This window comes from Chlamydotis macqueenii, chromosome 6 (assembly GCF_036417535.1).
Source record: "Chlamydotis macqueenii isolate bChlMac1 chromosome 6, bChlMac1.mat, whole genome shotgun sequence".
NCBI classification, from domain to species: domain Eukaryota; kingdom Metazoa; phylum Chordata; class Aves; order Otidiformes; family Otididae; genus Chlamydotis; species Chlamydotis macqueenii.
The window spans coordinates 17818663-17844547 of record NC_141561.1 but is presented as its reverse complement, the minus strand read 5'-3'; the positions used below and the strand labels follow the sequence as shown (position 1 = coordinate 17844547).

The window sequence follows — 25885 nt, the reverse complement described above, 5'->3', positions numbered from 1 at the left end:
ACGCCTGGACAAGTGGAGCTGGACAAAGCAGGCAGTTCCCCGCTGGGTGCTGCTTGCCGAGACAAGCACCTCTGGGCATCCCCTCTCCATCCTCCCTTTTCCATCAGGCACTTCAGGCTCCTTGGCAGCTACTCCTGTTGCAAGAGGCCAAGAGGTTCCTTGTGACAGAGGGGTGGGCATAAAGGCTGTGGTGAAATGGCCCTTTGGGAAACCCTGGCCTCCATCTGATTAGATACAGGCGGCCCAGGCTTCCAGGAGCAGCAGGTTAATCAGTTAATGGCTGAAAGGATCCCGGGCGATGTGCTGTGCACGCCGCAGGGCAGCCCCAGGGGCAGCCACTCCTTCCTCGCCAGGGCCAGATCTGGGAAAACATCTGTTCTGATAAAGAGAGTGTTTGGTCAGGGAAGGGGCAGGCCTGAGCCCATCAGCTGCTCCAGCCCACCCACTACAGGCTGCTCCAGGGGGCTGCCACCCAGGACACGGGCAAAGGCCAGATACTGGGTTTAATGGCCTGGAAAGCATCCAGAGGTTGGAGGTGTGGGGGATGTCTGATAGCCCTGGCCCCAAATATGAGGCTTTCAGAGCTCAGCCACAGACCTTAGGATGGCCCCATTGCCCCACAGAGCCTGCAGTGCCCACTGCCAGTGCCATGGGCACCCACCATCCCCCACGGGGCCAGCAAGGGCTGCCCCAGAGAATTTCGGAAGGTCTGGGGTGTGCACGGCACCGGACTACGTGCATTAAGGCCGCACATCCCTTTCCCCACTCCGGGCAGCGCCCCCCCCCCCCCCCCAAAAAAAAAAAAAGGGGACACCGGAGGCAGGCGTGGGACAAGAGCCCATGTCTAACAGGTACGAGCCCGGCTCCGGAGGGGCCCGTGCCGCCCGCCAGCGTGAAGGTGACCGGCCAGAGGCAGCCAGGAGGCAGAGGACCGAGGCGGAGGCTCCCTCCCGTTGCTGCCCGATACCGGTGCGGCGAGCCAGGCCGAGCCGTGACTCGCACACATGGGCAGGAGCGGGTGCGGTGCCCAGGCTTCGGACCCTTCGGGATTAGAGCGGCCTGCGAGCCGTCCCTGGGCAGCCATGACTATCATGCGACAAACCCCCTCCTCCAGCCAGCAGCCCTCAGCCCCAGTTGCGGGAACCGCGCATCCCTCGGCTCCGGCTGCCGGGGCAAAGGCTGCCCGGTGCCGCGCGGGGCCTGGGGACCGCTCGGGAACAAAACCACCGCACCTCAGCGCTCCAGAAAAAGTGCGGCTGGGACTGCCCAGGCGAGGCGGGCAGCGGGGATGGCAGCATCGCCCCCCCCCCCCCCGCCCCGGCCGCACCCGCCGCGGGGCAGCGCCCCGCGGCCCCGAGCCTGGGCACCCCACCCGCATCCTCTTCCCTCCCCGGGACCCTGATCCTGGCCGCCGCCTCCCTCCAGCCCCCGGGGTGAGCGGGTGGGCAGCCTCCCGCCCCGTCCCCGCCGCTGCCCACCTGGCAGAGAGAGGCGTCCATCGGCGATCCCGCCCCGCACGGAGCGCTGCCGGCCGGGCAGCCACCGCTCGCCGGCCCCGCGCCGCCCTGGCTCCGCCTCGCCGGCCGCGGGCAGCGGGGGAGCGGCCGGGCCGCCCCGCTCCGCCCCGCGCTCCGCCCCCCGCTCCGGGGTGCGGGGAGCGGGGCTGTAGCGGGGCTGTAAATGTTGGCTGGGCTGGAGCGTTCGGGAGCCGAGGGGTGGCGAGGGGGAAGCGTCTCGAGAGGGGGATACTGAGAGGGGTTTGGGGTGCGGGAGGCTCCTGTGTGCAGCCACAGCGGCCAAGCGAGGGGCTGGGAAGGGCGACTTGGACCCGACTTCTGGAGCAGCGAATGTTGTGGGTCCGGGGTCCCTTCGGCAGGTCAGCGTAGCGCGATGCCGTGAGAGAGACCCGCAACAGGAATCCTGACAGCACCTCAAATTGTACCTCTCGAATCTGAAACAGCTGGCATAGAGCGACAGGCTGGGTGGAGTTTGTCAAAAAAAGTGTGGCCCGATCCCGCTCCACGAGTACCTACACTGTGGGAGGTGTTTCTTGCAGTAGTAAGAAATCATTTCTTTATTCTGAAAGAAAGAAGGAGATCAAACAAAGCGGGGGAAGTTTTTGGGTCTGGGATTTCTTTGGTGAATAATGTGCTTTCTGAACTACTTAAAAGACACGGGGTTCTAAGGGAGGTGTCCAGCCTCTGCCACAGCACATAGGCCACTGCAACAGATACCTGTCCAGCCTATGACAATCACCCCCCGCAGCCTTTTCCACCTTCACCATCTGGACCTTTTGGTAAGGTTTCCCAATACGTGTCACTGTCATGTGTGCTTCCATTTTGATATCAAGTCAATGAGAGGTATGACTATCCAACCTCTCTTGTGCTTGTGCTGGATTATGTGCTTCCCTGTCTTATGAAATCATCATGCAAGACCACCAGCAGCCTAACTACAGTCCTTATCTCCCATCTAATATTTCTATCCACAAGGCCAATTGCCCTGTTAGTGAAGGGGATTAGATCAACTCAACAGCAATGTGTCCTTGACAGTCCTCTCCACAGCCACGAGTTTGTCATTGGGCTGTTTCTGCCACAGCCAGCCCTCTCCCTGCAGGAGGACAGTTCGTCCTCCGCTACTGCTGCTTCTGCAGACCATTTTGGCTGTCCAGCTTCTCCCTTCTGGGTGGTCAGCAGAGGGACTGTGGAGCTCCTCACAGCCATGGGAAAGTTGAGGAGCACATCTCTCCTTTACCTCTTCCACCTCCCTGCCAAGGCTCTCTGCCAGCAGGCATCACCAGCACCAGATGTCCCCTCCCAGACTTCTCCCATGAGGAAACTTTTACCATGGTTCCTGTCATTCAGGGCTGGGCTGCTCGTCAAGGCATGACCCTCACAGCTGCATGTCAGGGAGCTCTGACAATGAAGTGAAGTTGCAAGCTAGCAGCAAACCTGTTCCCAGCAAACACACCAAGCAACCCAAATGCACTCTTCGTAAATTGAGGCCTTACCCTTGTTTCCCAGGCCAGGGTTCTTGTGGATTCCCTTTCCCATTCATCAGCTCGCAGACATGCATCACGGAGAAAATTTTCACACACACTGAGGAAAAAATGTGCAAGTCCATAACTGCTGCAGTTCTCAGCACAGTGCCAGCGGTGCAGCGCATGTGTTGCTGGGCTGTAAAGGAGCAGTGGCTGTTCCAGCCTGACCGATCTGGCGGCTTTGAGCCAGGGGGCTAACAGGGCTTGGAAAGCCCAGGGTAAGGTAAGGAATGAACCTTTCAAAAGACAAGGGTTTTAGAATTAACGCTACTGTCGAGTGACACCTTCTAGGAGGGAAGAAGAAGGTGGCTTGACCCGGTTCTCAGAACAAAGGACCTTTCCATACTATCCAGGCAGTAAATCCAGGATTCCCCAAACACTGCAGCAGCGAGTGATGCTGTAAGCCCTGTGTTCCATCTGCCTGGTAGGAAAATGGCAAGAATCTTGATAAGAAACTTATGCCTGATATTTGTTTCTGAACTGTCTCATAAATCTCTTTAGGTGCTGCTCACTGGGAAGGGGTGGCTTCTTTGCAGAGCTGTGATAAGCAGGCAAGTGCTAACTCACCATCACTGTCTACCTGAGTGCTGCCACCGCCATGGATCTGGCGCCTGGCCTCTGCCACCCCGGCAGCTCCGGGGCAGGCTGCCACATCAGCAATGCAATGAACACAAAGCAGTCAACAAGAGCCGGCATGGACCCCACTGCCCAGGATGAGTGCGGGACTCCTCTCCAGCCCATCACCCCTCTCCCCACCTTGGGGCTGCCTCTTGTCCCCAAGCTTGGCACAGCAATGCTGCCTGCGTGCTTGGCAGCGATGCCTGCAACCCAGCAAGCTCCCAGCCCTCCCGCCAGCCCAGCTGCAGATGGCACAGAAACCAAGGTGGCACAGCTGTTCTCCTCTGTTTGTCGGCAGAGACCTAGTGTGCCAGGGGCCTGGGCGATGAGCTATTCCTGCATCCGTGAAAGGAGCAGCCCTCCAGAGCTGCAGGCAGCAGGGCCCCGCACCCAGCCGTGGCGGCAGCAGACAGTGAGTCAGCTTCCTGCTGGGCTTTCCACACCGAGGGAAGGTCGGCGGGGGACTGGCAGGAACAAGCCGAGGCAGGAATTCCTCCTGGATGCCAGACAATATCCTGATTTCCTCCTCTGCCACGGGTCTGGCACACGGCTGGGAGGTGGGCAGGCCAGCGTGCCCCAGCCGCAGGCAGTGAACATCTGCCAGCCGTGCTCTCCCATCGCCTGCGAGGGAACGAGCTGTGACACCTCAGCCGCGGGTGCCACCTCCCCAGTGGCTCATGGAATCCATCCTTGTAGGGTGGGGAACAGATCCCCGCCCTCATCCCTGGGATGATCTCATTTGGGAGAGCTGGCAGCAGAGGCAGGGTACCTTGGACCCAGCCGGGGGCGCAGGGAGGCACAGATGCAGAAGGGCACCCACGCTCTGCCATGCGTCGCCACCATCATAGCCCCACAGGCAGGCCCTGCTGTTTTGCCAGGGCCACCACATCCCCCCTTGCCCAAAGCACAGGGCAGCCAGGAGAGTGTTCTTAAAAAGGGGAAAAACTACTGAGAAACAGCAGCCAAAAATCAAGTATGTCCTTTTGCAGGAGTGGCCTGACACTGGCTGTGCACCAGACACTGAGGTGCTCTCCTGCCACACATCTGTGAGAGGATGGGGACACAGAGCAAGGCACACGCTGTCCCCCAGCCTTGGCTCCCTCCCCACTCCAGTTTCAGAATTGCTTGAAATCAGCTTTAAAAAAAGGGCAGTTCCTCCCTTCTCCCATTCCCAGCCTGCGGGGAGCCCGGCCGCAGCTCAGGTCCAGGCAGGGTCTAGCCAGGGCTCAGGCCACCCCAACGCAGGAAGAAGCTGCAGTCGTGCCCTCCCGCCCCACAGCCCACATCCAGCCCTGTCCCTGTGAGGTGAGGATGGCAGCGATGAAAGCCGCTGCAAAGCTCTCCCTGCCTGGGGCTGCTCTGGGGCTCTGTGGCAGGAATTAGCCTGGGGTTCCTTGGGGACAGGATCATGTTTGTGCCAGATGTGTCCCACTCCACAGGAATGTGATTCCTGGAGAGGCTTTCACGGGGTCACACCAGGCACTGTGGCACCTGCTCCCTTGGAGAGTGGGAGCGTGAGAGCGAGCCCTCCTTGCAAGGAGGGACAATGTGGGGTGAGGGGTGTTTATCTGGCCTGGGCACTCCTCTGGCTCCTGTCTCACTTCAGGCACCATCAGCAGCGAGCTTGTTTCACCGCAGCACTGTGTGCTGCCTTTGCACACTACAGAGCCCGGGCCAAGGGTGGCTGCACCCCTGCTTGGTCTGACCACAGCGGGAACAGCTTCATATCCCACTCAGGCGCAGGAATGCCCTCCAGGGCTGCCCTTGCTCCTTAGGTCAGGAGAACAGGATGTCTTCTTGATTTTCAGCCTAAACACACTGTCACCTCATGCCACTCCTTGGCCCCCTGAAGCATCCTCCTGAGCTGGGCCAGCACGAGTTGTGACTTCCTACCAGCCCCATCTGCCCTTGGCCATGCTGGATGGACCAAACCCATAATCATGTATCCCCAGCTTTCTCTGCAGATAGAGGTCCTGGTCCTATTCCCCCAGCCTGACCCTTCCGTCCCTTCCTGGCCACATCCCAGGCCACAGGTCCAGCTCCCAGCAGTGACGAGCTGAGGTTCCCTGCCATGGCTCCCTTTGTGCTGCTGCAGGTTTGCTTGGGGCCAAAACATATCCACGTGCGGCTTTTACACCTCGGTGATGAGAAATGCAGTCCTGGTGGTGAGATCACTGAAGAAGAGAGCCGAGCTGCACAAGGCTGTAATTACAGCAGGAACATGCTGCAATGAGGCCAGCCAAGCGCATCCACCTAATTTCCTCTCCTATTAAGCCTGCCCTGCTTTTGTTTGACCCAGACCAAGCCTTGCTATTAATGGCGTGGTGCTGTGGAGGTCACAGACGGCTCTGCTGCAGGCAGCCTTATGGATTCTGCTTAACTGAGTGCGTAAGCAGGGCTTTGCTCACAGATGCCGTTACTGCTGGCTCCGCGCTGTCAAAAGTGTGTCAGCCAGCTGTGGTGCAGTCGCTTCCTGGAGTGGGCTGTTTTACCCGGCACAGGTAGCTCTCTGTCTCAGGCTGCGTGCTAAACCCAGGCGAGCACGCGAGCAGGTTAAATGGTGCTGTATCACCACCCTGGCCATGGCCAAGGTCTGCTGGCGGGCGCTGGTAGCCAGAGCTCAGTCCGTTTCCTCTTCCTGATATCGGCCATGCAGCTTCCTCCTGCAAAATCATTTCTGCGCTAAAGGAGAAAGCTCTTCTCCTCACTGTGCACCTGCAGCCAAACCTACGCCAATCCCTGCCCTGTTTTGGTGTACATGTCCCTTTTAAGTCCCCAGGAAGCAACCTGCAATGCTGAGCTACTGGTTTAGCAGACCCATGGAGCAGGCGAGGCTGTGCTAACACCTCCTGCCTGCCAGAGCGCCCGATTTCGAGGTCCGTTTCAGGGCTGAGAAGTGAGTGCAGCCCCGATTCAGAGCACCAGGAACTGGCCCCAGCATCTGGCCGTCTATCCTTGCTGGGGATGAGAGCCGGAGCTCTCTCTCATCCAGCAGGAGCCGGCTGCTCCGCAGCCTCTCTCGTTAGATGACGCCACTGCGCCCTGGGTTGCTGGAGGAGGGGGACACCCTTCAGGGACACAGGGCTGACAGATGAAGGCAGTTGTGCAGCTGGGCTCCCGCAGAAGCCTACAGAGCGGAGTTCTGTCTTCCCTTAGAAGTTTGTCCTGCTCAGTGGCAAGGTCACATCTGGTAGCCTGTGGCCCAGGAGGTCACAGAGCAATGTGGCCGGAGTGATGGGGGATGCTGTGCAGCCCTGGTGCTCTGCGCTTCGCCTTGCTCCTCCAGCTCCCGTTTAGCCCCCTCTGAAGGAGGTAGGGCACCCATGGGCGCCAGCCCACCTCCCTGCTGCTCCCTGCAGGGAAAAGCTTTGGCAGCCACATTGCGGAGCTCAGGCTGAGCCTTCCCCGTCCCAGCCTTAGAGCAGCATTGCCCCTCTCTGCAGGGGAACTCACATGAGCCACTTCTGCACAGTGAGGCACAGCAGCTCATGGGTAGGTGCACCCCAGCCAAAAGCGTGTACCTGGACAGGAGAACCTCGTACAGGCACAGGAGCAGTGTGCCAGTGCTGTCCCCAGTGAGGAACTCCCAGCACCCTCTCCACAGCGTCCCAGCACTGGGCAGGAGGGCTGTGCACAGCCCTAGCCAGCTCGCTGAGCAGAATGAGACATCGTGGTCAAGGCTCCCACTCCCACGGGCAACCAGGTGGGGGTGGAAGGGGAACTGTTGGGGTCAGACCTCTGCTTCCAGGGAACTGTCCCTGTCAGAGGTTTCTAACAGAGTGTTTGCTCCCATTCCTCATTCTCACTCGCTTGAGAGACCACTTACTTTTCCTAAGAGTCCCTTTGGGGAGCAGAGCCGGCACAGGCACCTCAGAGAGCCAGGAGCCTGAAGAGCCCTGGAAGGATGATAGACAGGGAGGAGAGGGCAGCGGCACAGGGCAGCAGGCCAGCGAACTGCCCGAGGCTAAGGAGCCTCCCTCTTGCCAAGGTCAGACAAACCTTTGGGACAAATTCAGGGCTGTGCATAGTTGTACTCACTTGTATTGAAGAAATGTGCTCCCCGAGGCTGTGCCCTGTGCCCAGGATTCAGGCATCCCTGCAAGAGAAGTGTCCTTGGCAAAGACCCGTGCGAGGGAGAGGGGCTGGAGGAAGCTGCATCTCTGCCCTATAGCTCCTTGGCAATGCCCATGGGGTTGACAACCAGCTCTGGGAAGGACTGGCGCCAGCGCAAGGGACACGTCCAAACGTGCTGTTCCCATGGGGAGGAAGGTTTGTGTTCGTGCCCGAGGAGGACAGGTTCCTCCCCTGGCAGGCAGCAGGGCCCAGCTCAGCCCCTTTTCCTCTCCCTGATGCCTTTCCTGGGGCCGGTGAGTCCCTTCTTTCCATGCAGAGGGGAGGTGGATGGAGGGCAGACGGGGGCAGAGAGCAGGGACTGGTGCAGTGGGAGGGACATGCTGGGTCACCAGTGCTCAGCAATACTCGCTGGTGGTCCACAGCATCTGCAACAGCTAGCCAGACCCCAGCACCCGTGAGCTGCAACTGATCTTTAGCTGGTCTCTGGGGCTTCGTGCGCAGGCATCTTCCCCCTCGGCATCAGCTCTGCTCCCCTCAAACTGGTGCAACTCACACTGAAACAAACCCACTTGCAGTCGCCTGGGGACAAATAACGCAACCGAAGCCGCTCTCATCCCCTCTAGCCCTCAGTGCAAGGGAGGTGTCATGTTGCCCCTTCTGCTATTTTTACCTGCCCCCTTAGCTGCTGCGCTTGCAACCCCTTCCTCACCAGGAAGGGGTAAAAGGCTTTTTAAATTTACTTTTATGAAGTTTGTGTTCCTAGATAGCAGACAGCATCGTCCGGGCAAGGATTTCCAGATAGACTGGGGAAAGGGGAAACTTTGCCAGTGGCATTGGTTCCTGGTTTTGTCGTGGGGGTGGTCGTAGCCAGCAATTTCCTTAACTTCCCAGCCACACAGGCGTGTGAATGGGTGCCAGTGGTATCTCACAACAGAGATGTGCCAGCCCCTCCTGGCTGCAGAGAGTAAAAATAGCTGGAGAAGATAGCTTGAGTGTGGCAGAAACAGAAACCCAAATAGTTTGCCTAAACACACAATGGTTTAAAATAATACACTTGATGGTTTTGGGAACAGACCTCCTATTTTTAGTTTTCCAGACAGGCAAGGGTGGCTGCTTACTCTTGTGAAGACAAACCTCTTCTCAAACAGGAAAGAGGTGGGAGAAGCTGCCGGTTTGATTTCAGATCTGGTTTGGCACGACTGAGTCCCCTTCTAGGGAGCAGGGGGACACTTGCCCCATCCTAGAGCATCCCGCAGGGCAGCTGGGCAGCTGCAGGCACTCAGGCTGTTCTCCCCTCATCCTGCATCCCCTGGGGCTGCAGGCAGCCTCTCTGCTCTGCTCCCTGCACTGTCAGCATGTTGCCATCCGGCGTGCTCCCTGGTTCTGTAGAAGTGGGGTCTCTGAGCTCACCCCTTGCAGCTCCCTCGCTGCTCCCACCCCAGCCCATCTCTGTTGCCCTCCTCCCCACCCACTCACCATCTCCTCTCCAGCAGAGCAACCGGGACCAACTCATCCCAGCTGGCCAGATGCCCCATCCTCCGAAGCGGCACACTGGCCTTTGGTAGCACTGTCTGTTGGACAAGCCCACAGGTGACCCAAACCAGAGCCCCCGCAGCCATCCTGCCTGCACCATTGCATACCAGTGTACCACATTTCCCAGCACATCCAGAGCCCAGGACTGTGTGGGTGACCCGTGACCCCTGCTGCCTCCTCTCCGTCACTGCGGCCACCCATGGAGGCCCTCTACTCGACCCTCGAAGGGGAGATCAGCGCCTTCGTGGGGTACGTGCAGCAGTGCCAGCGAGGCTTCAACCTGCGCAGCCTGTACCATGTGCTGCTGCGGGTGCTGCCGCAGAGCCCCTCAGGGAGGGTGGAGAGCTGGCAGCACCTGCAGAGGCTCGCCCAGCACCAGCCCGGCTCAGCCAGCCCCGACGTGGCCAGCTACGTGGACTGGTTGGCCTCTTACCTGCAGCACCTGAGTGCGCTGAAGGAGAGGTTTGATGCCAGGGTGGTGGCCCCACTCTGTGAGAACTTGTACATGCACGAGGAGCCAGCTGCCCGCCCCACTCAGTGGTCCCCCCCAGCATCCATCCCACACTTGGCCGCACAGCTCTTCGTCCACCGGCGTAACTGGGGGCTGCTGCTGCAGGGGGGGACCCTCAGCGAGCGAATCTTCAGCCCTTGCAGCCTGCATGACCTGCGTGGCTTCACTGGTGTGGGGCCCTTTATGAAGGTCTTGCGGCTGGTCCCCGATGTTTTTCACCAGAGCCTGGCCGCTGCGGAGCTCGCCCAGCAGTGGGTCCATCTCCACCGCAGCAGGTACAGCCTCTGCCTGCCACCATTGCCATCACCGTCACCATCACTGCCACAGCAGCCACCACTGCAGGCCAGAGCAGGGCTGGCTCCCAGCACTGTGCAGCCCCCGCTGCGTGGCAGGGCCCCCCAGCAGCCCAGCTCTCCACTGGGCTTGCCTGACCTCTTGGTCCCACCACGGCCCTCCGGTGCAGGCAGCAGCACCGAGGTGCTGCAAGCTCGGCTGCAGGAGAGCCAGGAGGAGCTGCTGGCCCTGCTACACCGCAGGGACTGGGCGGCCACCCTGCGCGCTCAGGTCCGTCACGTCACCCAGCGCATTCATGCTCTACGCCTGCAGCAGTGGGGTGAGAGGACGGAGCTGGCCCGGCCCCAGCAGAGCCCAGGTATGGGTACAGGAGGTCGCCAGCACCCAGCTGCCCTGGCTGAGGAGCTGCAGGAGAGCCTGGAGCTGGAGGAGTACCACCACAGCATCCTGGAGGCCGACTGGCTGCTGGAGCTGGAGGTCAGGCCCATCCTCATCCGGAGGATCGATGTGGTAAGAGGCACATGCTGGCTCTGCTTGTTCTCCCTGCCCTGTGTCCCAGGGTGAGAGCAGGGGCACTGCTGCAAGCAGGGGAGCTGCATGGAAAGGGCTGGAGATCCAGGTGGAAACATGGATCTTGTGGGACTGGGTAGAGCCATAACCTCTCCAGTACAAACCGATGGCCCATTGGGCAGCCCTGGGCATTCAGGTGTGAGGAAGGATGGCCATGGAGTGGGGAATGGGAGAGGGAGTGTTTCCTAATGTGGCAGAGCAGCCTGTGGGAAACACTCGTGGATGCTCCATCCAGCCCACCTGGACGCTCAGGAGCTGGGCACCCACGCTGCCTCCTCTCCCACAGGTTCAGCAGCGCTGCCAGGACCTGGAGAGGATGCTGCGAGGCCACGCGTTGCCCAGCCCACGGCGGGTCCATCTCAGAAGCAGGACAGCAACCACCCCTGCGCCCAGGCGGGCTCAGCCCTCTACCACAGGTCCCATGGCAGTGGCCAGCCCCAGGAGCAGCCAGCGACCCCGACCATGGCAGGTGGGACCACCGCCTACTCCCAGCAGCAGTACCGAGGAGAGCACAACTGGAGGATACCCAACCCATCACCACGTGGGCTGCGGGCAGCTAGCAGCTCACAGGGACGTGGCTTAGCTCTGACCTGGGAAGAAAGTGTGGAGGGTACGTGTGTTTTAGATGTTTCCTCCATGCTCAGTCCATGGTCCTGCCATTCAGCGTGTGGCAACGGGCTGGGTAAGGAGATGGGCAGTGGGTAACAAGGTGACAGTCCCCACTCCAGCTGGGGCTTGCTCCCTCTCTGGCTCCTCTTGTGGGCAAGACACAGTTTTGTGTTGGGGAATTTAAATCAATTTAATTAATTGTCGATTAACAAACAAAAGCGGAGTGCCAGACGCGGTTCCTGTGAAGAGTTTATTGGTGTAGCTGTTTCCACTACAGTCAGAGGAGTCACAATGCACAGCGACAACAGGCCTCCTACACTACACGGGGAGGACAGGACACACATGGCCACAGACACACAGAGACACCCATCTCTCTGCCCCAGGCCCTGCGGCAGGGCCAGGCCGTGGGGCAGGAACCTGCCGCGGGGGGAGGTTTCTCTCGCTGGTGGGATATTTCTGCAGCCTCCTGGGGAAGGTATTGGACTCTCCCGGTAATGAAGCACCCACCATCTCTCACAGGAGCCAAGCTGATCAGTGGGAACCAGGGCAGCGGCTTGTCCCAAATCCAATGGTGGAGTGAGCATCCCAGCCTCCTCCGCAAGGCCGCTCCAGCTCCAACCATCAGGGAGAGGCTGGGGTGCCCATCTCCTCTGGCACTACCCTCAGAGCTGCCGCGGGCAGCAAGGGCACTGTCAGCGTTTCTAAGACAGCTCTGAATGGGGGCCGTCAGCCTGGGGAGACCAGATGGGACAGCCCTCCCAGGTAGGAAGATGTTTGGAGCAGCCCAGAGGTGAAGGGTGCTGAGTACTGGGCAGGCTGAATGCTGCTCCTTCCCACTTGAAAGGCAGCCCTGGACGTGAAAAGTCATCCCAGAATGACAGCAGAATTGGGGCTGGCGGTTTCAGTGACCTCCTTGTAGGGCTGCAGGGAGCCAGACCCAGTGGATCACTGCACAGCGAAAGGGAGGAGACCCAAAGGAGTGTTTTGTGCTCCAGCACTACATCTCTTGTATAGCTTCTTAAATATGGTTCATTCCCAGGGACAGGAATGTGGGGATCAGGAACTGAGACGCAGCCCTGTGATGAGTTTTTACCCCTGCAACCTTTGTGGAGCTGCAGAAAGGCATAGGACTCCTCTTAGTCCCTGCAAGAGGGCAAGCACCTGAGGCTTCAGGATACCTGCTTGTACCCAGCCTCTCCTCCCTGTGCATTTTTCCTTTGGGAAGAGGGTTGGGAAAGTTGGGAGGAAGCAAACAGCCTCTCTCATGCTGTGCAAGAGCAGAAACCAGTCCTGTGGGAGGGTGACTGGGCAGATGATAGTCAGGAGGACCGGGCCAGAGAGCTGGTCTGCCAGGCTGCAGCAGCCCTGTGGGCCAAGGGCTGTGGCACAGGCCCAGCATCAGCACTCCTGGAAGGGGGCAGAGGGAGCAGGAGCAAGGCATCCGCCAGCCGAGCAAGGGGGCTACTGGCCTGGGAGAAGCCCGCTGGGCCATCCGCAGGCAGCATCCAGCCCATCCCTGTGACTGCTTGGTGGCATGTAGTGCTGAGACACCCAAGCTTCACGGTAGTGAAAGGGGACACAGTGGTACCAGCTGGCATGGCTCCCCTTCACCACCTGGAGACCAGGCACAAGCTGCCTCCAGCAGGGAGTGGGCAGACCCCTGACCCATGGGCACTTGGGACCCACACAGCTTTGGGACGTGAGAGGCATCTCTCAGCCCACCAGGTCCAAGAGGAGACAGACTCACAGCGATGGGGCAGCAGGAGCCAGGGCTGCCTCCTGCGGGGCTATGGAACAGCCATTCGTTGGTCCAGGCAAGAGATTGCTGACTCACGGCAAGTCTCCAGTTAGTCCTTGGGAGGATAAGCAGCCGCGAGCAGCCTGTCCCGTGAGCACGGAGGGCCTCCCAGTTCATACAGGCATGTGCAGCTCGTTATACTCATCCCGGCCATCCTCATCGAAGTTTGGCTCTGCATCTTCTGAATCCAGCTGGGGAGAGGCAGAGATCAGGCTCTGAAGGCCACAGCCGTCCCCAGCGCGGGGTCAAGCCTGGCACAGAGGGACCAGTGCACAGCGAGCTGGGCTGTGCCGGAAAGAGCAAAGCTCTTGCTCCTTCCCCTCCCAACAGGTTCCTTTTTTTGCCCCTCATGCCTGTCCACGCGTACCCAGCCTGATGCTCTTTCTTCTAAGTGTTCTTGACAGTGCCCCATCACCGAGGCTTTGGTCCAGCACAGCAGCTCCTCCCTCCTCCCCTGCTGGCAGCACCCACTTCTGGGTGCTGCTCCAGGCTACTTTCCCAACAGGAACTCAGGATCTTGGCAGCAGCAGAGGAGCTGCCAGCACCCTGGCACTGTGGTTAGGTGCTCCTGTGCCAAGCAGCCATAGGCTCTGGTGTTCTGCTGGGCTGTCCTTGCTGCTGTCCCAGTAGGGAAACTGGGTGTCTTTTGATGAGTGAGCCACAAATGAGGAGGAGGGTGGAAGAGGAAACCCTTATTCGGGGCCTCTGTGTGGTAGGATCCTTTGTCTCCTTTCCCTAGGGTGCCCATCTGTCGCACACTGCCCTCCCAGGGCTACAAGCCCTAAGGAAGCCATCCACCCACCTACGGATGTTGAACAAAGAGCCACAGACAACAGCAGGGAAAGCCAAGGCTTTGTCAGCTCCGGACCTCCCAGCCTTTCAGTCTGCCAAATCTCAACCTCACTCCAGCATTGCAAGCTAGACTATGAGGACAGTTATCTGCTTACCGCTTTGAGCTCCCTGTCGTGGAAGAAGCGGGGCAGCACGAAGCGTCGCAATGGCACTGTCATGATCAGGACAAAGGGGAAAGCCAGGGATGCCACTGTAGATTTCACCACCCAGAGCAGCACGATGCAGGCCAGTTGGATGCAAGTGAAGAGATTCATTCTCCAGGTCTTCACCTAGGGAGGTGAATCCAGTCTAAGGACACATCCTTCCACACAGGTTAATGAAGACCCACCTGGTGAAACATAACCCTTCTGCGCACCGCACCTGCCTGTACTCTACAGCCAGGCAGAACTCCGTAACACATCAGCCTCTGTGCAACCCAGTAGCATACCCACCTGGCAGTGCAGTGTCCCAACACCCACTCAAGCAATCCATCATGCCTATAAACAGTCTGTCCATACAACATCCTGGCAATACACTCCTGTGTGCAGCGTATCAGCACACTGTCCTAGCATTGTATCACCTCTTGCACTTAGTTCTCGGCACAAATTTGCAGCCAAGGTGGGGCACCAAGCCAAGCATCACACTAGTAAAGCACCATCCTCCCCTCATCTGCCTCTTCTTCCTCTGCTCCTCATTACCTCGCTCCCCACAACCTGCCTTCACTCACCTTGACAACATAGATGTGGTCAGGGTGGTGCTTGGACGGCATGAAGATGAGGAGCAGCCGCTCGTAGAGCTGGATGCCCGTGAGCGACGTAACACCCATATAGAGGAAGATGCCGAAGAGCACAGCCAGTGGGATCTGCCGCAGCATGTTCCCCATCACAATGGACAGACCTGCACAGACAGAGCTCAGGGCACGGTGTGTCCCACGCCAGCGCCTCCGCAAGGCACCTCAGCCTCTGTCCCTCTCCCGCCTCCTCTCTGTCTGGCCCAGGGTACAAGGGGAAAGAAGCTCAAGAGGGCTCTAGCTGAAAGGGTTGCAGAGGTGGAGTGACCGTGGCAGGGTACCGAAGGCTGCCAGAGGAGAGTTGAGTGTACATGGGGGCAGTCCTGCAGTGAGTGGGCAGAGCCGGCCCATGGGGCAGGGACGCTGCCAGGAGATTCAAGTGGTTGGCCCTGACCTCCCCACTCACTCCTTCACCCGAGCAGAGGCTCACCAACGAGGGCAGCAATAAGCACTCCAGTCACACGCTGCTCCTTCACCTCCTCGATCTTGGGCTTCTCTCCTGGTGCGATGGCCTTGCTCATGACCGTTAGGGCGTTGACATGGGTGACAGAGCGCACTGTCGCTGCAGTCAGCCAGGGCAGCCCGAAGAGCGCACAAAGCCCCCCCATAGTGCCAATGAGCAGCAGGTCCAGGTGGAAGCCAGAGCCTTTCAGCAACTTCCTCTCCTTCTTGCTCACAATCAGCCTGGAAGGAAAAAGAGCCTAGGTCTGTGCCAGGCCCAGCCCAGGGACAGCACTGTGGCTGGGGACAATGCCCACTTCCTGGAGAGAGCACACATGGGGGACAACAAGGAGATGGCTGAGGAGAGGGATGGTGGCTGTCAACCTGAGGTTAGAGGTGTCCTCCTGTGCTTGGCTGAGGTAGGTCTCCACCACACTGTATGCCAGGAGGGGAGCCATGAGACGATAGGAGAACCCAAGAAGGTACAGCCCAAAATGGCCAGGATCCCGCACTTGCTGTCTCACTGGGATGCCAGGTGCATCTCCACACCAATGACACCAGCACCCATCTCAGCCTTGCCTGCCCAGGGGTTAGTGATGTTTGGTGCTGGTGGTACTCACGTAGTGATCTGTGTCTCCATGAAGATAAGAATGAAGACCAAGAGGGCAGGGATGGCAGAAGCAAACATCATCCACATCGGAAAGGTCCCACTGCTGCCCATGGGGTGAATGAACCAGCCACGTTTGTGAGGAGATGTGACCGACAGGCCAGAGGGGACATTCAGCTTCTGGTGGTGTAGCCGCAAAACCCAACAGTTACTCATCAATACACACATGTCCCCAGCCTCACACAGGACTAGCCTTGATCCTCCTGGTTTCCCTGCTCTGAATGCCTCAGATGATGGGACAGCCACCCTGACCCAAGTGGGAGTTTCTCATGAATAATCCCCTTCAGTGCAAAAAAATCCTGTGTCCCCTAACATGACTCTGTCTCATTTCCTTTCAGCTATTTGAATTCCCTTGGTTTTTGTCCAAGAGACCAAAGAAGTATCTTTCCCTCAAGAATCCCACCACCACGTCAGAGCTCGCAGACCATGCTTAAAATTCTCCTTGACCTCTGCTTGGATAAATCAAGTGTCCTTAACTGCCTCCCCTTCTCTGAGGTGGCTCTCCAGACTTTCCAAGCCTCTTCTGAGACATTTTTCCAGTACTGTTTTTGCAGTGTGGACCCCAGAACTGGCCACGTGCTCTGGAAATAACCTCACTCACGTGTTCCGAGGAAATACCATGTTTGTGCTCTGCTCAGAGACCACAGACTCCTAGCTGTACGTTGTCCTGACCCTGCGTTCACTAGCATTTGAACTCTCGGCTCTTTGCTGCTCTACAGCAGTTCTTGCTATCTGCCTGCGTGAGCATTGCAGGGAGAGTTTATGATTTGCATTTATGTTAATCAGCGTAAGTATGAATAATATTCCTGGAATGCTTGTACTTGAGCTAAGCTGCGTAACTAAGTACCGTTTTCTCGGAAAGCTTTGTACATATGCTGAGTTAATACTGAAATGATAATGCTTTTGATATCAATTGTAGAAGTGTAGAAGGGTATGAAAAAGATGTAACAAAGTCCATGATTTTACTAATGTCTGATAGAACCAGATTTTTCATTGAAATTTAAATGAATAAAAATGCATGTGGATTCCATTAAGCCTTGGGCTGTCGACAGAAGCTTGCATGCTGAACAGGAACTACCTCTCACCCTCTCCCCGCTGTTAGTTGAAAGAAATACCAAACCAAAAAGATATAACTACACATCTACTAAAAAGGGGGGCAGGGAAGGAAACTTGTGAGATGAGTTTGTTTGGTAACATTTAAACTTGTGAATAAACTGGGAAAGAAATCCTCGTGTTTGAGATAAAGTGATCAAAATATTTAGTAGCCTATAGTCACGGAGAGTATAAATATGTGAAGTATTAAATCCATGACAAATACCCCTCTGAAACCACTCTCTATGTCACTCCCTTCAGTGTGCCTAACCAATTTATGCCTTGCCAACTGACTGCAAGTTTTAAGAGTTACAAACACAAGGAATTAACTGCACTGAATCTCTCTGGTCCCCTAAAGCCTCCTCTACTAACAGCTGGAGTAACAGAGGAATACCAGGGGCACTCCAGTCCCTGTAGCTCTGGTCTCAATCTCAGCAAGACCCTTGGAGACTCCCTTCAGCGTGGGAGGGAGGATGAGGGGAGCATCTCTGTTTGCTTTGTGCTGTTATGACTAAAGAGACAGGAAACACAAATCCCTCGTTGCATAAGAGCAGGCCATGGCACGGCAGGGATCACTGCCGGGCTGCAGGAGGGGCTCTGAGGGCAGCGCTGGCACGTACCTGCGTGTATGTGTCAGTGATGGTGTAATCCACCAGCACCATGACCAGGATGGAGATGGGGATCCCGAAGTCTCCGATGATCCGACGAGCCTGTGGAACAAACACTCTCGCTGGCAAAGGGAACGGGCTAGCTCTGCACACCCACCCTGCTACAGGGAGCCTGTGAGAAAGTGAAGCCCCAGATGGGGCCAGGCACCACCGCAAACCTGAGCGGTGCTGATGAGCAGGACAAGGAAACCCAGCCCTGGCCACACAGGCCTCCAGCCACTCTTAAGTGACTGGCTAACTGCTCCAACTGGCCTATTTGGATGGTGCTCCAGATGCCCTGCACGTACCCAGATGTCCAAAGGCAACAAGTTGTAAGCTCTTCCTCCTATATTCTAGTTTAACAGATTTGTATCCAGCCAAAGGAGCTTCCCCAAGGCCCAGGGGACTTTTTGTCAAAGCTTACTGGAGCAGGACAGTGCAGATACCATCAACAGCCAGCTCTGGTCTGCAGCCTAGGTCAGGCTACCATCCCTTCTGCATGGTATTTAAGGGACTGCTGGTGTTTCTTTGGGGGACGGTCCAAATGCTCTGAAGAACAAAGGACTGTAGCAAGATGCATTATTTGCTTGGCACGTCCCTTGTCCTTAACATCTGGGAGCCACAAACTTCTCACCTTTCCTCCTAAGAAACGGCTGTTCTTGAACTTGCGCATAAAGAAGGCAATGAAGAAGGTGCCTAGCATGAGGATGAGGGAGAGGAGAGCGGTGTTGGGCTGCATCCTGATACCCAGTGACATCGCATCCGCGGAGAGCATGCTGGCATTCAGGCCGCTCTGCACGTTCGGTGGGTAGAACTTCAGGAGAGGATGTTCTGCAAACACCTGGGCAGGTGAGAGAAGCAGCGGGCACTGTCACCGCAAGGAGGGGCAGGGGGCACTGTCACTACTGGGGGCAGGGGGACGCGGAGGTGTCCTGCTCCTTGGAGAGGTGAGGGCAGTAGATGGTGGGTGTGGACAATCCCAGCATCCATCACCTCGCCTCGCAACCTACCCAGCTGGAGAGGGCTGAGGAGATAAAAGTGGCCCCTCTTTAATGCCTCCTGCAGGAAGACAAGGGGAGACAGACATTAGGGCTCATCTTGCCAGCCTCTGTGGTAGCACAGGGGCCAGCTGGGCTGAGGCATGAGAGGCCAGCAAAGAACTGCTCTGCAGAACACCTAGGAAAGCTGTGGCTGAGCTGACCCTGTTCCCCTGCCTTCTGGATGCTAAAGCAGCAGGTTCCTGGGGGACTGAGAGATGTGGCAGCCTGTCTCCCTGGGGAAGGTTCACCTTGTACAGTTTGTAGAAGGTCTCGTAGATAAAGATGAGGGAGATGAGGAAAGCAAAGATCTCCTGGGTGAAGGGTGAGATGTAGCGCACCAAGAAGCTTCCCTCAGCTGCCACAATAATGAAGATGAAGACAATGAGCCACAAACCAATCCACACTCTGCCTGTCAGATACTCAATGCCTTGTGTCTGGCAGAACTGAAAAAGAAAGGGGAAGGAGTTACTCATGGCTCCTCAGGCTTCCTTCCACATCTGCTCCCCATTAAGATCAAAGACTCTCCTGGAGAAAAGCATCTCCCTCTGCTTGAGCATCCAGCAAAGAGTGCATTCAGGGCTGGAGTGACAGGTAAAGTTGCAGGCTTTGCATTAACACCAGCCAGCTCACATCAAGCAGGTCTTTACAGCTCCAGTTTTTGTAACAGTACCTCCTTTGCTCTCGGCTGAAGCCATCCCATGCATGACGTTCCCCATCCTACCGATATGGAGGTGCCATTACTCAAACACAGCTGTCCACTGCTTCACGCACTCCACAGCACAAGGCTGTTCCCCGCAAAGGAGAGCCTGAGCAGCCTGCTATGTCTGGCTGCATACAGGCTACGTTAGCTGGGGCATGATCCCAGACAGCGCCCTGCATACACACACAGTCGGATGCGTGTGGAGAAAAGGCTCCAGGATGTCACCACAGAACATCTCTGCTGCCTCTGCTCATCCAGACACAGCAACACCAACTACTTCCAGCACAAATTACATCCCTCCCTTTGCAGCCTTCCTCAGTACCACGACAGGCGATGCCCTCACACAGGGCAGAGGTACACCTTCGTACACAATGACTGGGAAAAGCAGAAGCAGTCAGTGAGAAAAGCAGTCACAGTAGAGCAGGTCACAGTTCTTCAAAGGAAGCCCCAGGAACAAGAAAGTATTATGGGCCAGTATTTTAGGATACAGCTACAAGTGCCTGTTGATGGGCTGCAGGACAGGGCTGGGGGATGATGCTCCCCTCACAATGAGCAGTGGTTACCACTGTCACACCTCAAGCGAGTCAGCCCATGAGATACAGCAACAGGAGGCAGAAGTCCCTGTGATGTGACCTGCAAAGGGTCAGCAGAGCCAGGGCCAGCCCCAGCTGAGCTGAGGGCAGCTCAGCAGGACCGAAAGAGTCCACACCACCAAAGATCCTTTGGAGAGCTGAGAACTGCCAGTTGTCCTGTCCAGCACAAGGGCAGAGCGAGGAGGTGCCGAGCACGGACACTGCCTCACATGTACCTTGTAAAACGCTTCTTCAAACACCAGTAAAGGCCCTGAGAAGCCAATGACCAGGAGCGGCTGGGCTCCGAGCAGGGAGAAGAGGATCCCTAAAACCGAGGTGGAGATTATCAGCTCGGAGACACCCATGAGACCCTCAGTTTTCTCTCCTGAGAAAGAGAACAACATGTGAGTGAGACCAGACACAGGTACCGTCACCGCAGGCAGGCTGCAGACACAGCTCCAGATGGAGCAGGCAGGTTCCTGTCCCGCCAGTCAGAGGTCCCCTGTATTGGGCAGGGAGCACAGAGGGAGCCTGGGGAGCTGAGGCTGGAGAGGCTGAGTGGCAGGGAGGGGACAAGGCAGCAGCCGAGGCGCAGCGCTGCCGTTCTCCGCGAGCAAGCAGCACCGAATCCCACCCCAGCACAGCATCACACAGAAACAGCCAGTGTCCCAGCGTGCAAAGAGCAGACCAGAAAGCAGGCCCATTACCTAGGAGTCCCCCGAAGGTGATGGCAGGAGAGAGAGCAGCAAAGTAGATGAAGAGAACGGCCGCGAGACACTGGCTGTGCAAGGCGTCTCTGATGTCACTGAGGTATTTGGGGTACCTGCGCTTTATGTCCCGAACCAGACCTCCAAAAAATATCCCGGTCCGCTTCAAAGGGTCGTCCTCAGCTTCCTCCTCTTCTTCCTCAGCTTTCACTTCACACAGCTCTGGAGGTGCATGGAGGGCAGGACATGAGCAGGGGAATGAAGGTCTGCCCTTGGGCTGTCCTTCTGCCCCGTACACCGCAGAGATCTTCCTCCAGCAGCGCTAACCTGGTGTGCCCCCCACGACTGCACATCCCACTGCCTCCAGCTGTCCCCAGCTGCCAGAGCTGCTCACAGCCACTGTCCCACCTCCCTCTTGCCCCTCTCCCCGATTCCCATTGCAGGAGCCAGGCCCTGCTCACCCCTCTGCCAGGCTCTGTGAGGGGAGGGACCACTGAAGCATAGAGGGCACTAAGCACAAACTCTTTCGCCCAAATGTGAGTGGAGAGACCTTTGGCTTCTTGGACAGCCCCCTCCTTCATGGACTTCTGCTCCCTCTCCTTCCTCTTCCTCAGCAGCAACTTCTGGAAGGTGGCAATGGATTTGAGCAAGTCTTTCCCCTCCACCTCCGATGGTGGGATGACAATGCTACAGTCCAAGAACTCGTTGATTGCATTCAGGAGGTCTTGACGGTCATCTGCCATGTATGCAGCCTCATGGAAGTGCTGAGAGGGACATGGAAAAAGAGAGAGGAAGAAGGCTCAGACCAAGACTGCACCTAGCTTTCTACAGCCTTGAAACACAATGCTTGCTGTGACCATACAGTAACATCCCACTCCCTCAACCCCACTACTTGTCTCACTACTGCCACTCTGTGACCCACACTCCTGAATCCCTCCTATTCAAGTATCCAATGTTCCTACTAATTCATGTCTGTCATCCCTACCCTGTCCATCCTTTCCAGTGACCACCTTGCTTCTGGTTTTCTCCTCCAAGCCCCACTGCTCTTGTCCAAGATCATGCTCCTGCAGCATCTCTGCCAGCTGCATGCTCTACCAGACCACAGAGTGCCCCTCATGGGACCACTTCACAAAAAAAAAAATCAGATCTGTGCTTCCCAGCTAGCCTGGTGCCTCTCTGTCTAGGCTGGATGCCACACTTGGCCAGCCCATGCCACTGTTCACACCAGATCACTGTGGTTGCATCAGGCCAAGATCCTTGGCCCTACAAGCTCTGCAAACCATTGCTTGGTCTTGCAGGACTCTCATTCAAAGCTCAGCTCAGAGATGCACCAGAAGCCAGGCACCACAGAGATTAAAGACTTTTCCTGTCCCTGCAGCTCAAAATTAGGACTCCTTAACAGACTGATGTCCTCCTAGTCTGGTCTTGGGTTGGGTTTGATGGAGAAGCTGGTGGAGCCCTAAAGCACTGCAGATAAAGCACAAGAACCAGGGTGTGAGACATGTGAGCAGGGACTATAAGACTCTTGAGACACTTGGACATAAAAACGTAAAACGTGAGAGAGGGAAGGAAAACAAGAGTCTACAGAATGACGGAAGTCATGCAAGGGAAACCAGGCAGAAAAGGAGAGATACTTCTGACAGCAAGGGCAAGATGACAAGGAAGGACTCTAAGGAGACCATGAGGAGGCAGTACTACTGCAGATAGTAGGGGAGGTGCTGGCAAATGGGCAGAAGTGCTGCATGGCCTCTGGAATGTGCCTGCAGAGAAAGGGCTGGAGGAACACGGACAACAGGTTGCCCAGAAAGGTTGCCCCAGAAAGGGGATGCCCCATCCCTGGAAACATTCAAGGCCAGGTTGGATGGGGCTCTGAGCAACCTCATCTGGTTGGAGATGTCCCTGCTCCTTGCAGGGGGCTTGGATTAGATGCCCTTTAAAGGTCCCTTCCAAACCAAACCATTCTATGATTCTATAAGTGAACAGCCTGTAAAGCAAGTAGGGAACAGCTAAGGTTCCTGCGGCACACAGACTCCCTGGAGCCACAGGTTCAAACTGTAAATGATACTGTACTCTCTTCACGGCGCCAGCCACTGTGTAACCTTGCTACGGCCAGCTCCGGCTCCGGCAGCCGGCTCCCTTCTTCCAGCAAGGGGAACAGAGGCTCAGATGAGGGAGATGAGCCCACAAACGCAGCGCTGAAGCTGGAATATGGCACTTCACCTCTGCTGGCTCAAAACACGGTGTCAGCTGAGCCCTCTGCCACTCCTGGGAAGGGCTCTTTCAGCTGGGAGCCCCTGTGGCCCACAACCCACCTGCTCTGAGTGGAGCTTTTAGTCCTCAGTTGAGGGAGAATTGCGCACTGATGGCAGGACAGGCAGGTTTGTTACTTCATTATAGTTACATGGCACCAGCCAGGAGGACTCTGTGAACCTCTGGTTCTCCTGTCCTGGAGACATGCAGTAGATGCTCAGATTGTTTTTTCTCTGCCTTTAACTCCTTACCAGGATAATGAATTTCACTTTCCTGCCATCTAGCCAGATGTGGACTTCTAACAGTGCACACACTTGGCAGAAAAACCTTTCTGCCTCATTATTTCTCCTCCTGCACTGATGTGCTCCTCTTCATGGATGCCCCATCCATGGGACTCAGCTAGAAAGCTTTATTCAAAGTCTTGACAAACTGTCCCCAGGCATTGCTGGGTCTTCTCGTCAGTGTGGCCTGGGCCAGGCATCATGGTCACAGGCACCACTCAGCCTCCCCTCCTCTGTTTGTGAAACATGAACTGAACACAAATCCTCTAACCTTAGGCAGTCCTTTGCTCCTGCTTTTACATACAGCCCTCTTCTTCACCCAGTCTAGCACTCTGTCCCAGCCAAGTGTCTGTCCTACTCTTCCCTCCATGCTGAAGAATCCTACCTTGGTTCAACCAGGCTGCTCTTGAAAGTCCCAGGTGCTCACGCCTGCCTGCCTCACTGGACCTTAGCACAGCACCTCTCAGCCCTCTTGTCCCACGGCTGACTTCTGAGGAGCTATGGAAGCTGCCTCACCTGTGCCAGCATCACCGCCCGTCAGCTCCTCACCTTGTCAGACATGAGGGTGGAGATTGAGCGGCCAATTTCATGGTAGTCCATGTTGGCCTGGCTTGGTCCCAGCAGCACAAAGATGAATCTGACAGGAATCGGGACCTCCAAGACAGATTCCAGGAAGATGGCCTCATTTAGTCGGACAAAGGCCATAGTTGGCTGCTCCAGGAACTGCACACAACCTACCAGGAGGCAATGTTTGAGCAGAGTTAATCATTGAGGTGACTGTGCTGGGCTGCCTTCAACAGTGGAAACAGTGCTCTGGGAGGCTCCTGCAGTCCTGTACTTGTCTCCAGACCACTGACACCGCATCGAGCTTCAGACTGAGGACTGCTTCAAGTGCCCCGTTCACTGACCACTCTCAAGCAGTGCTACTTTCTTTAGCTTCCCAGTTAGCCCGTTCTTAGTCTATGGATGGGCTCTACTTACACTATCAAGGACTAATTTTAAATCAGATGGTTGCTTTCCACTAAGCCACTGCCTTATGGAAGGAAGTCTCTTACATATTACCTTCATCAAACAAACTTTTAATCTCATCAAAGAATGAAATCAGGTTTGCTTGACATGACCTATTTCCCACAAACCTCACTGCTTGGCAATAATTACATTCTCATGCTTTAGCTCCTTATTAATTGAATCCCATATTAGCACTGCCATTATTTTGGCTGGGAAGGATGTCAGGTTAAACAACCTATAGGTACTGGAGCACTGTCCTTCCCTTCTTGAGCACTGATGCTATGAGCTTTCTTCTGTTTTTCTTGTATGTTCCCTGTATTCCTAGACTTTTTTTATTTCAGATGAAAATGAGCCAGTTCTCTAAAGACTCATAGGTGCAAACCACACGGTTTTACAATGTCCGCATCTCATCAATGCTTGGCAGCCTCCTTGGTTCCTAACAGATTGGGAAGTACTCCTGCATCCTCCAGCATACCAGCTGCTTCCTTCCCATACCGAACACAAATGTTTATGGAATACTTGTATTTCTCTGGCATTATTACTGACCTTTCTGCCATCTGTGTCCAGCAAAGAGCTGTGTTCTGTGCTAGACTGGTAAATTGGGGCCATCTGAGTGGCCAAGCGAAGCCCAAGACACAGCCTTACATCAGAAATGACCAGTGTTCTCTGAGTATTCAGTGTGTTTATGAAGCTGATTTGGCCTCATTGTGGTTAAGCATCAGCTTGGTTGAGCTGCCAAGCCTCTGTGCCTGAGCTTTTCATCTACTGGATAGGCAATAACATTTACTCTGCTTGTAGTGTAGCTGTGTTTGCTGAGATGTTAACGCCAGCAAAGTGCTGAGAACGACTGCTCTTGTGGTCTGAAGGCATCAAGCCCACTGATGCTTAAGCCTGCCCGCCCACAGCCCTCTTGTACAGAGAAATATCTCCTAGCAGCGCTACGGCTGATACCTGAGACCTTGCCACCTGCCAGGCCCTGCTTCCAGAAACTCAAAGCTCCCTGGCACACACAGCAACCAACACTGGCCAGGGCAGGGCCCAGCCACTGGTGAAGTGTGAAGAGGCCAGAGGGAGGGCAGCGATGGTCAGAGGACAGCACAAGGCCTTTTAGCAGTCAGTGCCTGGCCATCAGTCCCTTGGGCACCACTTACCCACTTCTGAGAGGCAAAATGGGATGTTCTGGTGAGCCTTGTGGGACTTTCTCTTCTAAGCTGGGCCCCAGCTCCCAGCAGCAGTGTCTATCAACCTCTTAATTTAGGAAAGGAACTACCCTGGTACCCCTTACATTTATCACAGACAAACAAAATGTGTGCTGTCACCAAAGCAGAGACGTACAAGGCTCCCTCCCATTTGAGCTTTGGGAACATGTACAAGATGTCCAAATATCCCTCAGGAGGTAGAACACAGATAACTGGAGCCAGAACAGGACCTGAACTGGTCTCCTTTGGCGCCAGGGGACTCTACACGCTGCCTCTTACCCACAAGGACCACTGTGGCCTCTGCATCTTCAGGAATTTTCTCCATCAACTTCAGGTATTTACGGTGGCCCTCAGAGTTATGGAGATGTGGATTCTTCTGCCAGGGAAGAACACAAAAAAGTAAGGGCGGAGTCCTCATGTCTTGGTCTCCCTACACAACCTTGCACCCCACTGCCAGATCTGCAGCCAGGTGTGCCTTGGCTGTGCTCAACACCCTGATTCACAAGCAAGGTGCCCTCACAGCGAAAGGCCACCCGGCAAGTGCCAGGGCTGTTGCTGCCATTGCATGCACAAACTGTCATTTGCATACAGTGTGAGGCTAAAATTAGGTCCCAAA

At 56.3% G+C, this 25885-nt stretch overlaps 3 protein-coding genes across 3 annotated transcripts in view; 1 reads left to right on the top strand and 2 right to left on the bottom strand.

Annotated features, from left to right (window-relative positions):
* LOC104477136 (unconventional myosin-X) overlaps positions 1–1568 on the bottom strand; it is a 92929-nt gene extending 91361 nt beyond the window's left edge. Inside the window, exon 1 of the mRNA XM_086751165.1 lies at positions 1479–1568. Within this exon, the coding sequence (XP_086607291.1) occupies positions 1479–1499 (21 nt within the window). The 5' untranslated portion in view covers positions 1500–1568. The remainder of the gene's footprint in view (positions 1–1478) is intronic.
* Positions 1569–9461: 7893 nt separating this feature from the next.
* On the top strand, positions 9462–11220 carry LOC147600197 (uncharacterized). The gene is made up of 2 exons (XM_086750588.1): positions 9462–10577; positions 10924–11220. Exons 1-2 carry the CDS (start codon positions 9462–9464, stop codon positions 11218–11220), a joined length of 1413 nt encoding a protein of 470 aa, XP_086606714.1.
* A 262-nt stretch (positions 11221–11482) lies between these two features.
* The window catches only part of SLC4A3 (solute carrier family 4 member 3), a 34278-nt gene continuing 19875 nt past the window's right edge, over positions 11483–25885 (bottom strand). The window contains exons 11-23 of the mRNA XM_086750449.1: positions 25549–25645; positions 23612–23796; positions 21082–21295; positions 20532–20753; positions 20061–20209; positions 18801–18995; positions 18147–18353; positions 17486–17575; positions 15727–15893; positions 15096–15349; positions 14603–14772; positions 13992–14165; positions 11483–13235 (exon numbers count right to left, since the gene is read on the bottom strand). Of these exons, the coding sequence (XP_086606575.1) occupies positions 13158–13235; positions 13992–14165; positions 14603–14772; positions 15096–15349; positions 15727–15893; positions 17486–17575; positions 18147–18353; positions 18801–18995; positions 20061–20209; positions 20532–20753; positions 21082–21295; positions 23612–23796; positions 25549–25645 (2202 nt within the window). The 3' untranslated portion in view covers positions 11483–13157. The remainder of the gene's footprint in view (positions 13236–13991; positions 14166–14602; positions 14773–15095; positions 15350–15726; positions 15894–17485; positions 17576–18146; positions 18354–18800; positions 18996–20060; positions 20210–20531; positions 20754–21081; positions 21296–23611; positions 23797–25548; positions 25646–25885) is intronic.